This window comes from Drosophila persimilis, unplaced genomic scaffold (genome assembly GCF_003286085.1).
Source record: "Drosophila persimilis strain 14011-0111.01,24,50 unplaced genomic scaffold, DperRS2 tig00000579-arrow-pilon, whole genome shotgun sequence".
In the NCBI taxonomy this organism is placed as follows: Eukaryota; Metazoa; Arthropoda; class Insecta; order Diptera; family Drosophilidae; genus Drosophila; species Drosophila persimilis.
In genome coordinates this window covers 3,201,254-3,218,998 of record NW_020825322.1, presented here as the reverse complement: position 1 = coordinate 3,218,998, position 17,745 = coordinate 3,201,254, and the positions used below count along the sequence as shown (strand labels likewise).

Here is a 17,745-nt window from a genome sequence, read left to right as displayed (position 1 = left end):
CCTCCAACACGAAAGTTCTATTAAGCAGTGCCTTATAAATGTCCCACATCACGAAGGTTTCAGGAAGCAGCGTCTTGAAAATAGCCCGAATCCCAGAGATTCCACTGGGCAATCTCTTCCAAAACTCCCTCAGCATGGAAGTGGTAAAAGGAAGTGTGCTAGATGAGGTCTCATTCGTGAAGCTTCCTTCCCAATCCACTGAGACGCTGCCACGTGACCTCCATATGAATCAGAGTACCAGCGATGGATCGATGGTCAAGAAATGGTATAGAAGACTGCTATTCCCCCTGATCCTAGTCCCAGACCGGTCTGCTTCGTGATAACCATGGGGAACTGTATGCACTGCGAGAGAAGGTCCGCAGAGATTATGAAATTCTTATTAGATTCTTAAATTATTATTCTTACCATAGTACAACGGTGCAGGGTGCACCTCCAGAAACTGAACGGAAAAGAGCTGCTCCTTCAGCACATTTTTCAAAGTCAACATTGTCGACCCTCAAAACGAGATCACCGAACAGCGTCGGGGCCAAATTAGGGTGTAGATTTTTGATAGACATCCCAACATTCGGACTATCAGCCACAAGTGTCCAGTCCCTTCTTCAGTGGCATTTGTCGCTCCTGTTGTAAATGCGTATCAAAAAATGCACTCAACCACGGAGAAACTCTCTAATTCAGCAGTACAGTGTGCTTGTGTCATTGTTTCCAAGATGCGGTGTGTTTCATAGTCCATTCTGTGAGAGTGATGGAGGAACGACATTATAAATTGCTTAATACTGCAGACTATATCATCTTACCATAGATATAAAATATATAGGTATAAATATATACCGGTAATCATCCAAGTAATCGCAAGACAAAGGTGCAGGGTGCACTCCGACCGATGTAACAGCGCAGCGGACAACCCCGACGACATCAAAACAACGCCGTTGCAAAGCCAATCTTACAGAGGGCAAAAGGAGGTGAGTATCCCTACAGAGACGCGTCTGGTGACTCACCTTTTGTCGTAGTAGACACAGCTCTCCGTCGTTGTGCTCTCGCAGCAGACTGGACTGGAACTGGGTTCAGGTGGTTTAGTAGTCGTCCAATGCCACCTTGCAGCGTCCCAGTGGATTAAGACAGAGCCTTCCGAAGAGGGACCTTCTAGCTCATATCTTTCTACCACCTCCATGTTGGGAGACATTTGCAAGAGACTGCCTTGTCGAATCTCTGGCATTGGAACTCTTTTTAAGATACTGCTGGCTGCAACCTCGGTGATGTGGTCCTTTTCCAAACTATTGTTTAATAGCTCAGCTCTGTCTCCACTGTTCAATTGAAAAGCCTGGGCTTTTGATTACATTTTGATGACCAATGCTGTACAGTCCACTATCTTATGCAGTTGAAGGACCCCGTCCCCCGCTCCTTTGGCCAGCTCGGAATCGAATCAGTCAGCAAGTTTTGGCAGAATCGCAAAATGCTTGCGTTACCACAGCGAGCACAGTTCCAGATCGCAATAGCTTTGACGGATGCCAAATTTAAACTTGTCCAAAATATTATTGGAAAATAAATTATTTCACTTTGAATTGAATTTTCACTTATCCAAAATATGTTAAGAAAATGAATTATTTCACTTTGAATTGAATTTTCACTTATCCAAAATATTTTTAGAAAATTGACACTTTGAATTGGAAAAATATAAAAATTTTGGTAAAAAATAATTTCAAATTCTCTACGTTTATTTGTACGTGTTGTTCGCTCGAAAAGTTTTTGTGAATGACGAAAGAAATGAATATGAACCAACAGACTAGCAGTAGAATGGAAGACCAGGTAACTAGATTACGGAAAAACTAAGCTACATGGGCGCTCCAAAAATAAGCAAAAGCATGCATTGAAAAGCACTCAGAGTGAGCGAGAGAAATATTTGAATGGCCGTCGAAACAACTCTATCTAAATGTCAAAATATTCGGACTGCTTTGGGAAATTGGGGAATGTGTCCACACGTTGTCCGGGAAATGTAAGCTAATTGTTCCGCGGGATCTTAACATATTGGGCATTTCGCATCGACGCTATCGAAAGTTGTTGCTGGATGGTGTTCAACAAATAAACAAAACACCAGAGCGTTTTAAATATTCCGGCCACTGTGTGGAACATCATCACAGTCCTTCAGAAGTGCTTCAGTGGGCAGAGGGGGATATAAAGCTGCCGAAGAGCTACTAGATGGACAGCGCCATGCAGTAAATCGATTTTAATAAAACAAAAGCATTTGTGATCATTGGCTAAGAGAATCAAACCCTTTTCCATTTAAATACGAAAAGTAATTAACGCATTCAAGAAAGCATCCTAATGCCCCTTAGCTCCTACAGGCGACCTCCCATTCCAAGCTGTGGGGGCCTACAGTTCCCGCCCTCGTCTCTAAAGGCACTTGCACATTGTTGGTCCAAATGCGGGAATGGTTCGAATGGATTGTGCCCTTTGGAGCCACTTCATTAGGTCGAGGAGCGTCCTAGCAGTCCGCTACCCCTTCTCCCGACCTTGAGCAGCAGCTGATACTAATAGTGGCTACTCCACTCCACCGCGTCCACTCATCGCATTGGTCATCCAGATGGCGATTGCACTGGAAATTCTGCGATATGTCCTCGCCATAAACGCAACGCACAGCCATCCCCAAGCAGGCGAGAAAGTAATTGGCTACGAGATTGGAGATCTCGGATATTTGCACCTTAGTAACGCTTCACTGCCAGCACCGCAGCTTTTATCTCCTTGGGCTCCTCTTCAAAGCCGTACAAGGAATGGAAACGATGCCACAGCAGTGAGTCTGCATCCGTATCCTGGAAAAACAGGCCATTATCACACCCAAGATTAGCTGCAAAGCAAAGTTACACTTTCGACAGCACTGGCGACGGGCCCTTCGTTGTGCAACATAGAGTGCCTATACATAGTGGCAAACAGTAGGCCAGCCGTCGAACAAAAGCAGCTGTCACGAGCAGCTACGGGACTTTAACGTGAAATCATTCAGTCTACTCCCTGAGATCGTCAGGAACACATCTAAATATTTCCAAATTCCAAATTCTAAATTCCAAATTCCAAATATTACATTTTTTCAAATTTTCGTCAGTTACTTTCAAGTTAATTTCGAAGCAATAGTGAACAAGTGTTAGGGGGGTCTTACACAATACGACCGCCTAGTGATGGTACCGTCCCACATCCTCCGCTTTTAGGATGTGGGAATGTGGATGGCATCACATGCCAGGTAGGAAGAATCAATAAAATCATAACAAAAATATCTCGTCAATAATTTACAGGCGTTTTCCGACGATCTTTTTCAACGCATAATGAGAACTTCTGTTACACACTTAACATACACGGATAACATAAATTTCAACACCTGTATCGGTGAGTGCCTAGATAGCTGTAATACCAGGTGTAGATTATTAACTTATGTTATTCTTACAGGAAATGTTTGATACAACCCACGCATTGAGGATTTGGGGGCCTGAGGATTGCAATACTTTTCCCTGATAGTCGTGCAGGTAAGAGTCAAATATGTTTGCTTCATTAATAGATTATTGATTCTGTTTTCCTCTTACAGATATATCTTGATACTATTCTTGGGCCAAATGGTACCATACTGTAACTGTTCTGTTTTTTATTAAATAATATTAAAAATGGTGCGTACAACATGTTGCTGAATGTTATTCATGGGTTTGGGTGGGGCTGGTAAAGTTGAACTGGAATAAGGCTGCGGAGGGCAGATGTCTGAGATCCGAATGGTCCGTCATCGGACATTCGACTTGAATTGACGAGTTTATGGTATCGGCGACATCTGTCGAGTTATGGCAAGCAGTTTGAGGTCGAGTTTCTCACTACAACACTCACTACCCGGCACTCGAAGAGTATGCCAGTTGATATTCGATTTTTCATGCCTAGTTCTCATAGACTATTGTGGGAAGACTTGCGATATATCGCACTGAAAAGGATCTACCAGATTTAAGAATTTGGATTGGATCGCGTCTCAGTTTGAATAGTATTGAAAAAACCGTACGAGCCGTCATGGATCAGATGAGTGCTCGCGTAGGTCTTCCATAAAACTGAATAGAACGAAATGTTCTTTTAGGACTTTATTTACACATATAGAATATTATTTTCTTTAGTAATACATCGAGCTTACAACTATTCTGCGGTTTTTTCACACGGATTTATACATATATAAATATATTATATATGAATGTATGAATTTGTTTGCTTTTTCTTTTTTGACATTTGTGAGTGGGGTTTCGAATTAACCATTTAATCTGTAGAATATAATTAATATATATATATATAACATTATGTTTAAGCAACTTAAACATTACGGTTATTATGTTAACAAAACATAATGACATTCTGTGTTGCGAATGTCGTGAATTTTGCTCCTCATTTTGCTTAACGTAAATCCCCTCTAACATAGGTGTGTGTCTGTGTGTGTGTGTGTGTTTATCAGACTAGAGTCGCAACTGTCCCAAAGCCTTTCCTGCCCTGCACCCACTTTCCTTGAGGGGCTTCCCCTTTTCTCTTATACAACTATTAAACTTACAACTACAAAAAAAAATAAAATAAAAAACCTCGGGAATGGGGCGAGGGGTGAGGGCATGCGATGGGAAAAATGATCGACATTTCAATATGTGTATGGGCTATGGAAGCTTCTTTAGAAGCCGATCCAAAATACGGCGTCCTGGAGAGGCCCACGAAAAGTTTTCAAGTTTTAAGCAAAAGGGACTTTAAGCATTATTAAACAGGAAACTTAATGATTAGCTAGAGGGTTTTCTTTTCACAAGAAACAAAAGAAAATTTAGCCAACTAATAAACTTTGAGGGAAGGATTTATACATTTAAAGAGCAAAGAAAAACAACCAACAAATCCAGAAGAAACACAAAAGCAAAAATTCATATCTAACTATTAAAAATAGAAAATAATAAAAGTTAACTAAGTTTCAGCTAAGAAAAGAAATGCCTTCGGGACCAAAGTTGCCAATTCTTTAGTGAATTCAGAAGAGGATCAGTGTATGTGTGTGTGTGTGTATTTGTGGGCGTGTGTGTGTAAATGTTTTTATGTGAAATTCTATTTTTATAGTGTGATGAGTTGTGAGAGTTTTCCTCAGAGCTGCTTAAGAGTCTAATGCAGTCATGATGTCATCCAGAGTTCCCCTGGAGATGGCATGTCGGCTGGAGCTCAGATGAAAGTCGTGCTCTGTGGCGGATAGAGGAAGTCTTGGTTAAAACCACGATCTGCTGCGAGAGGGGGGTGGGGCTTTAACATGGGGGCCACAACTCACCCGGTAACGTAACCAGATCATCGTCCTCGGACGGGCGCTCGGACTCAATGGCGAAGAATGGTATCGGCGGGGTAGCCCCCCTGGAAGTCGGATCAATGCTGGTTATGTTGCAATTATGCATGGATATTAGCTCATCTGGCAATGTGGGCGATGGGGCAGCTTCCAGTGGACGAGGGGGTGTCACGACGAGATCCTGGTTGATGGAGGTATCGGTCGCTGCGCTCAAGGATTTGAAACTAGCCTCCGAGTCGCCAGAGTCGATGCGTGCTGCTGAACGCTGGTGGGGTACGACGCTCCTGCATGGACTAGATGTGGGCGTATGCAGCTGACGCACATCCTCCAAGGAAGTCTGGATTTCCAGTATATCCTCCTCGTCCTCGGCCGTCAGCGGTGGTTCTGCTTTGCCATCCACAACATCCAGGGCTGCACCCAGATCCATTGTTGCACCCAGATCCAGTATTTCACCGATATCATCTTTTTTCCGTTCCTCCCTCACCGATTCTTCCAGCACTAGCTTATCCAAGAGAGTCTCATCGACCAAATCAAGCAGGTCCTCATCCTTATTAGTTCCATCCGCTTTCTCATCGTTTGCGGCGCGCACCTCTCGTTTTTGTTCTAATTCCGATTTCACTTCTACCTCTGCTTCGGGCACTATTTCCGCTTCAATCAAGCTGGTAGCTCCGGCGTCCTTTTCTTTATCGGCAACGTTTTCGTCCCCGTGTCCGTTTCCGTCCGCTTTTACATTCGCTTCGGAATCCTTGTCGTTTTCGTTTTCGTTTTCTTCCCTATTCTTCGTTATGGTTGTTCTTTCGGCATCGAGATCTTCCTTTGCCTCGGTTTCTTTTTCTTTGTGGTCCTCCACTGCATTTGCGACTGGTTTCTCTTCTCCTTCGACTCGTTTTTCATTTGCTCCCACGACTTTCTCTGCTTCTCCGTCGACTATATATTTATCCTTATCGCTGTTGCATTTTTCTACTAACTTTTCTTCTGTCTCCATATCCGTCTCTGTTTTCTGTGACTCCTTCTTTTCGGTTAATTTCTCTGGCATTTGTGCCTTTTGAGGGGACCCGGACTTGGACCCGGCCCCCTTCTTCAGCTTCTCCTTCGGCTCCTGCAGCTCTTGCTCTGTCTCACTGTCGCTGATGGTCGTCATCACGGAAATCTTCTTGCGCTTCTTGGGAACCGGAGTGCTTTTTCTTTGGGTGCGCGGCAGCTCGTTGGGCACTGGATAAAGGATAAAGTATAAGTTAAGGAAAAACAGGCTGGATCTTCGCTTACCAATGTACTCCTCATCTTCATCATCGTTCTCGGGCTTTTGATCATCTTCGAGACGCAGGCTGGCCAGTCCCATCACCGGGACACTCATGGCCGACCTCTTAGGCTTGCGATTCACCGGAGACCCGGAAGAACCGTTGCAGGAGCGGCGCTTATCCTTGCCCGTTGGGGTGGCAAGCAAAATATCCTCCAGCACATTCCCAGTGGCATCCACACGCTGAAGGCGCGTTGGTTTTGGCGAACCCCTGCGCTTCGTGGACAAGCCCAGCGTAGAGCGACGCTGGGTGCTGCTCTCATTGCTACCCAAAATCTCCACGGATTCGCTGAAAGACACCGACAGGTTGGACTTCCGCGGCCGCCCCTTGGTGGGGCACTTCAGTGTCTTCTTGGCCTTGCACACTGCTCCTTGCATCACGCTTCCCCTGAGCTGTTGGTCTGGCATCTTGACACGATTCAGCTTTACCATGCAGCCAAAGAAACGGGAGCCAAAGCGATCGATCAGCTCCTGCCTTCTTAGCTGTGCCGCCGCTTTGCTTGTTCTGGGCTGCTCTTCGGTCGTCGCTGTTGCGGCCAGCGTTTGCTTGAGTGAACGATTTTTACCACTATTCTGCACCAACGGTACCTTGATGTGTACTTTGGGCTTCTTGGGGGGCGAGGGGGTCTCTGGGACGTCACTGGTATTTGGATCCTTCCTCGGGCGACCACGTTTGCGTGACCCCGGCATAGGTGTGCTTGAGAACTTGGGCGTTGATGTGGATATGGCTGTATTGGATGGGGATGGGGGGAATGATGTAATGTAACTCTCAATTTCTGTTGTGGTCAAACGCTTGAGGCGCACCACCACAGATTTGGTCAGCTGGGACGCGGATGCTGGCTGATGGAGATCGGCAAACATCTTTTGTTGGGCCTTGGTTTTTGGCGGACTCGAATGCTGCATCGAATCGTCCCCGTCATCCATACCATCCTTATCATCCGCATCATGATCGTTATCCTTATCCTTATCCTTGTCCTTGTCCTTGTCCTTGCCCTTTGGTCCTTTGTCCTCGTCCGCCTCTTTGGTTAGTTCCCGGGAAACGGTGCGCTTTAGGCGGACGACGAAACGTTTGCAGGGCTCCACGGAAGCGTCCAATGCATCGACGTCTATATAAAATTCATGCATGTATAAGTATATGTATATCGAAATGTGTGCACGAGCAAGGGTGCATAGGTGTGCGTGTTCGTGTGCGTGTGCATGCCAAAATCCTTTGAGGTGGTCCATACTCGCCAAACGCTGTGCTTACCCGAATGATGCGACGAAGAGGTGGCGGCGGCGGCGGCCATCGCCGATGGTGGCTGCGGCGATGGTGTCTCTGGCAGTTTGGCAGTTGAGCTGCTGGAGTCCCGAACCCGTAGCGGCGGGTTACTTACAATTACTATACTTATACCAGAAAAATACAAAACCCCAAGGAATAAATTTATTTCGAGTTCAGCGAGTTTTCAAAGTCCAAATTTTAACAACAAAAATATAAAGCACAAAATTTACAAAGTGTTTGGATAGATTTTATAGCTGCATTCATCAGCTTTTCAGAAAGTACAATACAACCAGGCGTGAAATAGTTAAGTTTTGTGAAAAAAGAAGCACAACCTCTGAAAAAAGTAAATAAAAATAATAGATTTACAAAATTTTTTAAGGAAAACTAGTCCATAAAAAAAAATATGAAATATTTTTAAAGACCCAAATCTATAAAAAATCGTTTTGGACAAATATCGTTTATCGTTTATATTTTTTCTTTTATAGCTTTTTCTGGTATATTTTTATCTTTGGAAAGGAGTACCACACGAAAAAAAAAGTGTGAAAAAAGTCCTCCAACACGAAAGTTCTATTAAGCAGTGCCTTATAAATGTCCCACATCACGAAGGTTTCAGGAAGCAGCGTCTTGAAAATAGCCCGAATCCCAGAGATTCCACTGGGCAATCTCTTCCAAAACTCCCTCAGCATGGAAGTGGTAAAAGGAAGTGTGCTAGATGAGGTCTCATTCGTGAAGCTTCCTTCCCAATCCACTGAGACGCTGCCACGTGACCTCCATATGAATCAGAGTACCAGCGATGGATCGATGGTCAAGAAATGGTATAGAAGACTGCTATTCCCCCTGATCCTAGTCCCAGACCGGTCTGCTTCGTGATAACCATGGGGAACTGTATGCACTGCGAGAGAAGGTCCGCAGAGATTATGAAATTCTTATTAGATTCTTAAATTATTATTCTTACCATAGTACAACGGTGCAGGGTGCACCTCCAGAAACTGAACGGAAAAGAGCTGCTCCTTCAGCACATTTTTCAAAGTCAACATTGTCGACCCTCAAAACGAGATCACCGAACAGCGTCGGGGCCAAATTAGGGTGTAGATTTTTGATAGACAGCCCAACATTCGGACTATCAGCCACAAGTGTCCAGTCCCTTCTTCAGTGGCATTTGTCGCTCCTGTTGTAAATGCGTATCAAAAAATGCACTCAACCACGGAGAAACTCTCTAATTCAGCAGTACAGTGTGCTTGTGTCATTGTTTCCAAGATGCGGTGTGTTTCATAGTCCATTCTGTGAGAGTGATGGAGGAACGACATTATAAATTGCTTAATACTGCAGACTATATCATCTTACCATAGATATAAAATATATAGGTATAAATATATACCGGTAATCATCCAAGTAATCGCAAGACAAAGGTGCAGGGTGCACTCCGACCGATGTAACAGCGCAGCGGACAACCCCGACGACATCAAAACAACGCCGTTGCAAAGCCAATCTTACAGAGGGCAAAAGGAGGTGAGTATCCCTACAGAGACGCGTCTGGTGACTCACCTTTTGTCGTAGTAGACACAGCTCTCCGTCGTTGTGCTCTCGCAGCAGACTGGACTGGAACTGGGTTCAGGTGGTTTAGTAGTCGTCCAATGCCACCTTGCAGCGTCCCAGTGGATTAAGACAGAGCCTTCCGAAGAGGGACCTTCTAGCTCATATCTTTCTACCACCTCCATGTTGGGAGACATTTGCAAGAGACTGCCTTGTCGAATCTCTGGCATTGGAACTCTTTTTAAGATACTGCTGGCTGCAACCTCGGTGATGTGGTCCTTTTCCAAACTATTGTTTAATAGCTCAGCTCTGTCTCCACTGTTCAATTGAAAAGCCTGGGCTTTTGATTACATTTTGATGACCAATGCTGTACAGTCCACTATCTTATGCAGTTGAAGGACCCCGTCCCCCGCTCCTTTGGCCAGCTCGGAATCGAATCAGTCAGCAAGTTTTGGCAGAATCGCAAAATGCTTGCGTTACCACAGCGAGCACAGTTCCAGATCGCAATAGCTTTGACGGATGCCAAATTTAAACTTGTCCAAAATATTATTGGAAAATAAATTATTTCACTTTGAATTGAATTTTCACTTATCCAAAATATGTTAAGAAAATGAATTATTTCACTTTGAATTGAATTTTCACTTATCCAAAATATTTTTAGAAAATTGACACTTTGAATTGGAAAAATATAAAAATTTTGGTAAAAAATAATTTCAAATTCTCTACGTTTATTTGTACGTGTTGTTCGCTCGAAAAGTTTTTGTGAATGACGAAAGAAATGAATAGAACAAACATACCAGCAGTAGAATGGAAAGACCAGGTAACTAGATTACGGAAAAACTAAGCTACATGGGCGCTCCAAACATAAGCAAAAGCATGCATTGAAAAGCACTCAGAGTGAGCGAGAGAAATATTTGAATGGCCGTCGAAACAACTCTATCTAAATGTCAAAATATTCGGACTGCTTTGGGAAATTGGGGAATGTGTCCACACGTTGTCCGGGAAATGTAAGCTAATTGTTCCGCGGGATCTTAACATATTGGGCATTTCGCATCGACGCTATCGAAAGTTGTTGCTGGATGGTGTTCAACAAATAAACAAAACACCAGAGCGTTTTATATATTCCGGCCACTGTGTGGAACATCATCACAGTCCTTCAGAAGTGCTTCAGTGGGCAGAGGGGGATATAAAGCTGCCGAAGAGCTACTAGATGGACAGCGCCATGCAGTAAATCGATTTTAATAAAACAAAAGCATTTGTGATCATTGGCTAAGAGAATCAAACCCTTTTCCATTTAAATACGAAAAGTAATTAACGCATTCAAGAAAGCATCCTAATGCCCCTTAGCTCCTACAGGCGACCTCCCATTCCAAGCTGTGGGGGCCTACAGTTCCCGCCCTCGTCTCTAAAGGCACTTGCACATTGTTGGTCCAAATGCGGGAATGGTTCGAATGGATTGTGCCCTTTGGAGCCACTTCATTAGGTCGAGGAGCGTCCTAGCAGTCCGCTACCCCTTCTCCCGACCTTGAGCAGCAGCTGATACTAATAGTGGCTACTCCACTCCACCGCGTCCACTCATCGCATTGGTCATCCAGATGGCGATTGCACTGGAAATTCTGCGATATGTCCTCGCCATAAACGCAACGCACAGCCATCCCCAAGCAGGCGAGAAAGTAATTGGCTACGAGATTGGAGATCTCGGATATTTGCACCTTAGTAACGCTTCACTGCCAGCACCGCAGCTTTTATCTCCTTGGGCTCCTCTTCAAAGCCGTACAAGGAATGGAAACGATGCCACAGCAGTGAGTCTGCATCCGTATCCTGGAAAAACAGGCCATTATCACACCCAAGATTAGCTGCAAAGCAAAGTTACACTTTCGACAGCACTGGCGACGGGCCCTTCGTTGTGCAACATAGAGTGCCTATACATAGTGGCAAACAGTAGGCCAGCCGTCGAACAAAAGCAGCTGTCACGAGCAGCTACGGGACTTTAACGTGAAATCATTCAGTCTACTCCCTGAGATCGTCAGGAACACATCTAAATATTTCCAAATTCCAAATTCTAAATTCCAAATATTACATTTTTTCAAATTTTCGTTAGTTACTTTCAAGTTAATGTCGAAGCAATAGTGAACAAGTGTTAGGGGGGTCTTACACAATACGACCGCCTAGTGATGGTACCGTCCCACATCCTCCGCTTTTAGGATGTGGGAATGTGGATGGCATCACATGTCAGGTAGGAAGAATCAATAAAATCATAACAAAAATATCTCGTCAATAATTTACAGGCGTTTTCCGACGATCTTTTTCAACGCATAATGAGAACTTCTGTTACACACTTAACATACACGGATAACATAAATTTCAACACCTGTATCGGTGAGTGCCTAAATAGCTTTAATACCAGGTGTAGAATATTAACTTATGTTATTCTTACAGGAAATGTTTGATACAATTGATACATACATTGGGGATTTGGGGGCCTGAGGATTGCAATACTTTTCCCTGATAGTCGTGCAGGTAAGAGTCAAATATGTTTGCTTCATTAATAGATTATTGATTCTGTTTTCCTCTTACAGATATATCTTGATACTATTCTTGGGCCAAATGGTACCATACTGTAACTGTTCTGTTTTTTATTAAATAATATTAAAAATGGTGCGTACAACATGTTGCTGAATGTTATTCATGGGTTTGGGTGGGGCTGGTAAAGTTGAACTGGAATAAGGCTGCGGAGGGCAGATGTCTGAGATCCGAATGGTCCGTCATCGGACATTCGACTTGAATTGACGAGTTTATGGTATCGGCGACATCTGTCGAGTTATGGCAAGCAGTTTGAGGTCGAGTTTCTCACTACAACACTCACTACCCGGCACTCGAAGAGTATGCCAGTTGATATTCGATTTTTCATGCCTAGTTCTCATAGACTATTGTGGGAAGACTTGCGATATATCGCACTGAAAAGGATCTACCAGATTTAAGAATTTGGATTGGATCGCGTCTCAGTTTGAATAGTATTGAAAAAACCGTACGAGCCGTCATGGATCAGATGAGTGCTCGCGTAGGTCTTCCATAAAACTGAATAGAACGAAATGTTCTTTTAGGACTTTATTTACACATATAGAATATTATTTTCTTTAGTAATACATCGAGCTTACAACTATTCTGCGGTTTTTTCACACGGATTTATACATATATAAATATATTATATATGAATGTATGAATTTGTTTGCTTTTTCTTTTTTGACATTTGTGAGTGGGGTTTCGAATTAACCATTTAATCTGTAGAATATAATTAATATATATATATATAACATTATGTTTAAGCAACTTAAACATTACGGTTATTATGTTAACAAAACATAATGACATTCTGTGTTGCGAATGTCGTGAATTTTGCTCCTCATTTTGCTTAACGTAAATCCCCTCTAACATAGGTGTGTGTCTGTGTGTGTGTGTGTGTTTATCAGACTAGAGTCGCAACTGTCCCAAAGCCTTTCCTGCCCTGCACCCACTTTCCTTGAGGGGCTTCCCCTTTTCTCTTATACAACTATTAAACTTACAACTACAAAAAAAAATAAAATAAAAAACCTCGGGAATGGGGCGAGGGGTGAGGGCATGCGATGGGAAAAATGATCGACATTTCAATATGTGTATGGGCTATGGAAGCTTCTTTAGAAGCCGATCCAAAATACGGCGTCCTGGAGAGGCCCACGAAAAGTTTTCAAGTTTTAAGCAAAAGGGACTTTAAGCATTATTAAACAGGAAACTTAATGATTAGCTAGAGGGTTTTCTTTTCACAAGAAACAAAAGAAAATTTAGCCAACTAATAAACTTTGAGGGAAGGATTTATACATTTAAAGAGCAAAGAAAAACAACCAACAAATCCAGAAGAAACACAAAAGCAAAAATAATAATAAAAGTTAACTAAGTTTCAGCTAAGAAAAGAAATGCCTTCGGGACCAAAGTTGCCAATTCTTTAGTGAATTCAGAAGAGGATCAGTGTATGTGTGTGTGTGTGTATTTGTGGGCGTGTGTGTGTAAATGTTTTTATGTGAAATTCTATTTTTATAGTGTGATGAGTTGTGTGAGTTTTGCTCAGAGCTGCTTAAGAGTCTAATGCAGTCATGATGTCATCCAGAGTTCCCCTGGAGATGGCATGTCGGCTGGAGCTCAGATGAAAGTCGTGCTCTGTGGCGGATAGAGGAAGTCTTGGTTAAAACCACGATCTGCTGCGAGAGGGGGGTGGGGCTTTAACATGGGGGCCACAACTCACCCGGTAACGTAACCAGATCATCGTCCTCGGACGGGCGCTCGGACTCAATGGCGAAGAATGGCGTGAAATAGTTAAGTTTTGTGAAAAAAGAAGCACAACCTCTGAAAAAAGTAAATAAAAATAATAGATTTACAAAATTTTTTAAGGAAAACTAGTCCATAAAAAAAAATATGAAATATTTTTAAAGACCCAAATCTATAAAAAGTCGTTTTGGACAAATATAGTTTATATTTTTTCTTTTATAGCTTTTTCTGGTATATTTTTATCTTTGGAAAGGAGTACCACACGAAAAAAAAAAGTGTGAAAAAAGTCCTCCAACACGAAAGTTCTATTAAGCAGTGCCTTATAAATGTCCCACATCACGAAGGTTTCAGGAAGCAGCGTCTTGAAAATAGCCCGAATCCCAGAGATTCCACTGGGCAATCTCTTCCAAAACTCCCTCAGCATGGAAGTGGTAAAAGGAAGTGTGCTAGATGAGGTCTCATTCGTGAAGCTTCCTTCCCAATCCACTGAGACGCTGCCACGTGACCTCCATATGAATCAGAGTACCAGCGATGGATCGATGGTCAAGAAATGGTATAGAAGACTGCTATACCCCCTGATCCTAGTCCCAGACCGGTCTGCTTCGTGATAACCATGGGGAACTGTATGCACTGCGAGAGAAGGTCCGCAGAGATTATGAAATTCTTATTAGATTCTTAAATTATTATTCTTACCATAGTACAACGGTGCAGGGTGCACCTCCAGAAACTGAACGGAAAAGAGCTGCTCCTTCAGCACATTTTTCAAAGTCAACATTGTCGACCCTCAAAACGAGATCACCGAACAGCGTCGGGGCCAAATTAGGGTGTAGATTTTTGATAGACATCCCAACATTCGGACTATCAGCCACAAGTGTCCAGTCCCTTCTTCAGTGGCATTTGTCGCTCCTGTTGTAAATGCGTATCAAAAAATGCACTCAACCATGGAGAAACTCTCTAATTCAGCAGTACAGTGTGCTTGTGTCATTGTTTCCAAGATGCGGTGTGTTTCATAGTCCATTCTGTGAGAGTGATGGAGGAACGACATTATAAATTGCTTAATACTGCAGACTATATCATCTTACCATAGATATAAAATATATAGGTATAAATATATACCGGTAATCATCCAAGTAATCGCAAGACAAAGGTGCAGGGTGCACTCCGACCGATGTAACAGCGCAGCGGACAACCCCGACGACATCAAAACAACGCCGTTGCAAAGCCAATCTTACAGAGGGCAAAAGGAGGTGAGTATCCCTACAGAGACGCGTCTGGTGACTCACCTTTTGTCGTAGTAGACACAGCTCTCCGTCGTTGTGCTCTCGCAGCAGACTGGACTGGAACTGGGTTCAGGTGGTTTAGTAGTCGTCCAATGCCACCTTGCAGCGTCCCAGTGGATTAAGACAGAGCCTTCCGAAGAGGGACCTTCTAGCTCATATCTTTCTACCACCTCCATGTTGGGAGACATTTGCAAGAGACTGCCTTGTCGAATCTCTGGCATTGGAACTCTTTTTAAGATACTGCTGGCTGCAACCTCGGTGATGTGGTCCTTTTCCAAACTATTGTTTAATAGCTCAGCTCTGTCTCCACTGTTCAATTGAAAAGCCTGGGCTTTTGATTACATTTTGATGACCAATGCTGTACAGTCCACTATCTTATGCAGTTGAAGGACCCCGTCCCCCGCTCCTTTGGCCAGCTCGGAATCGAATCAGTCAGCAAGTTTTGGCAGAATCGCAAAATGCTTGCGTTACCACAGCGAGCACAGTTCCAGATCGCAATAGCTTTGACGGATGCCAAATTTTCACTTGTCCAAATTATTATTAGAAAATAAATTATTTCACTTTGAATTGAATTTTCACTTATCCAAAATATTTTTAGAAAATAAATTATGTCACTTTGAATTGAATTTTCACTTATCCAAAATATTTTTAGAAAATTGACACTTTGAATTGGAAAAATATAAAAATTTTGGTAAAAAATAATTTCAAATTCTCTACGTTTATTTGTACGTGTTGTTCGCTCGAAAAGTTTTTGTGAATGACGAAAGAAATGAATAGAACAAACATACCAGCAGTAGAATGGAAAGACCAGGTAACTAGATTACGGAAAAACTAAGCTACATGGGCGCTCCAAACATAAGCAAAAGCATGCATTGAAAAGCACTCAGAGTGAGCGAGAGAAATATTTGAATGGCCGTCGAAACAACTCTATCTAAATGTCAAAATATTCGGACTGCTTTGGGAAATTGGGGAATGTGTCCACACGTTGTCCGGGAAATGTAAGCTAATTGTTCCGCGGGATCTTAACATATTGGGCATTTCGCATCGACGCTATCGAAAGTTGTTGCTGGATGGTGTTCAACAAATAAACAAAACACCAGAGCGTTTTATATATTCCGGCCACTGTGTGGAACATCATCACAGTCCTTCAGAAGTGCTTCAGTGGGCAGAGGGGGATATAAAGCTGCCGAAGAGCTACTAGATGGACAGCGCCATGCAGTAAATCGATTTTAATAAAACAAAAGCATTTGTGATCATTGGCTAAGAGAATCAAACCCTTTTCCATTTAAATACGAAAAGTAATTAACGCATTCAAGAAAGCATCCTAATGCCCCTTAGCTCCTACAGGCGACCTCCCATTCCAAGCTGTGGGGGCCTACAGTTCCCGCCCTCGTCTCTAAAGGCACTTGCACATTGTTGGTCCAAATGCGGGAATGGTTCGAATGGATTGTGCCCTTTGGAGCCACTTCATTAGGTCGAGGAGCGTCCTAGCAGTCCGCTACCCCTTCTCCCGACCTTGAGCAGCAGCTGATACTAATAGTGGCTACTCCACTCCACCGCGTCCACTCATCGCATTGGTCATCCAGATGGCGATTGCACTGGAAATTCTGCGATATGTCCTCGCCATAAACGCAACGCACAGCCATCCCCAAGCAGGCGAGAAAGTAATTGGCTACGAGATTGGAGATCTCGGATATTTGCACCTTGGTAACGCTTCACTGCCAGCACCGCAGCTTTTATCTCCTTGGGCTCCTCTTCAAAGCCGTACAAGGAATGGAAACGATGCCACAGCAGTGAGTCTGCATCCGTATCCTGGAAAAACAGGCCATTATCACACCCAAGATTAGCTGCAAAGCAAAGTTACACTTTCGACAGCACTGGCGACGGGCCCTTCGTTGTGCAACATAGAGTGCCTATACATAGTGGCAAACAGTAGGCCAGCCGTCGAACAAAAGCAGCTGTCACGAGCAGCTACGGGACTTTAACGTGAAATCATTCAGTCTACTCCCTGAGATCGTCAGGAACACATCTAAATATTTCCAAATTCCAAATTCTAAATTCCAAATATTACATTTTTTCAAATTTTCGTTAGTTACTTTCAAGTTAATGTCGAAGCAATAGTGAACAAGTGTTAGGGGGGTCTTACACAATACGACCGCCTAGTGATGGTACCGTCCCACATCCTCCGCTTTTAGGATGTGGGAATGTGGATGGCATCACATGTCAGGTAGGAAGAATCAATAAAATCATAACAAAAATATCTCGTCAATAATTTACAGGCGTTTTCCGACGATCTTTTTCAACGCATAATGAGAACTTCTGTTACACACTTAACATACACGGATAACATAAATTTCAACACCTGTATCGGTGAGTGCCTAAATAGCTTTAATACCAGGTGTAGAATATTAACTTATGTTATTCTTACAGGAAATGTTTGATACAATTGATACATACATTGGGGATTTGGGGGCCTGAGGATTGCAATACTTTTCCCTGATAGTCGTGCAGGTAAGAGTCAAATATGTTTGCTTCATTAATAGATTATTGATTCTGTTTTCCCCTTACAGATATATCTTGATACTATTATTGGGCCAAATGGTACCGTACTGTAACTGTTCTGTTTTTTATTAAATAATATTAAAAATGGTGCGTACAACATGTTGCTGAATGTTATTCATGGGTTTGGGTGGGGCTGGTAAAGTTGAACTGGAATAAGGCTGCGGAGCGCAGATGTCTGAGATCAGAATGGTCCGTCATCGGACATTCGACTTGAATT

General features: G+C 43.1%; 1 protein-coding gene and 4 long non-coding RNA genes across 5 annotated transcripts; 3 read left to right on the top strand and 2 right to left on the bottom strand.

Moving 5' to 3' along the window:
- The first annotated feature begins 3,067 nt into the window (after window positions 1-3,067).
- Window positions 3,068-3,656, top strand: LOC113566169. Its single transcript, XR_003408970.1, has 4 exons — window positions 3,068-3,226; window positions 3,279-3,369; window positions 3,430-3,506; window positions 3,566-3,656. It is a non-coding gene; the product is annotated as an uncharacterized LOC113566169 (long non-coding RNA).
- A 1,360-nt stretch (window positions 3,657-5,016) lies between these two features.
- Window positions 5,017-7,520, bottom strand: LOC113566146. Its single transcript, XM_026990484.1, has 3 exons — window positions 6,566-7,520; window positions 5,288-6,511; window positions 5,017-5,202 (listed from the first exon to the last, which is right to left on the bottom strand). Exons 1-3 carry the CDS (start codon window positions 7,518-7,520, stop codon window positions 5,120-5,122), a joined length of 2,262 nt encoding a protein of 753 aa, XP_026846285.1. The 3' UTR covers window positions 5,017-5,119.
- A 3,943-nt stretch (window positions 7,521-11,463) lies between these two features.
- On the top strand, window positions 11,464-12,057 carry LOC113566168. Its single transcript, XR_003408969.1, has 4 exons — window positions 11,464-11,623; window positions 11,676-11,766; window positions 11,827-11,907; window positions 11,967-12,057. It is a non-coding gene; the product is annotated as an uncharacterized LOC113566168 (long non-coding RNA).
- Window positions 12,058-13,392: 1,335 nt separating this feature from the next.
- Window positions 13,393-13,743, bottom strand: LOC6603864. Its single transcript, XR_003408972.1, has 2 exons — window positions 13,664-13,743; window positions 13,393-13,578 (listed from the first exon to the last, which is right to left on the bottom strand). It is a non-coding gene; the product is annotated as an uncharacterized LOC6603864 (long non-coding RNA).
- A 3,289-nt stretch (window positions 13,744-17,032) lies between these two features.
- Window positions 17,033-17,627, top strand: LOC113566170. Its single transcript, XR_003408971.1, has 4 exons — window positions 17,033-17,193; window positions 17,246-17,336; window positions 17,397-17,477; window positions 17,537-17,627. It is a non-coding gene; the product is annotated as an uncharacterized LOC113566170 (long non-coding RNA).
- The last annotated feature ends 118 nt before the right edge of the window (window positions 17,628-17,745 follow it).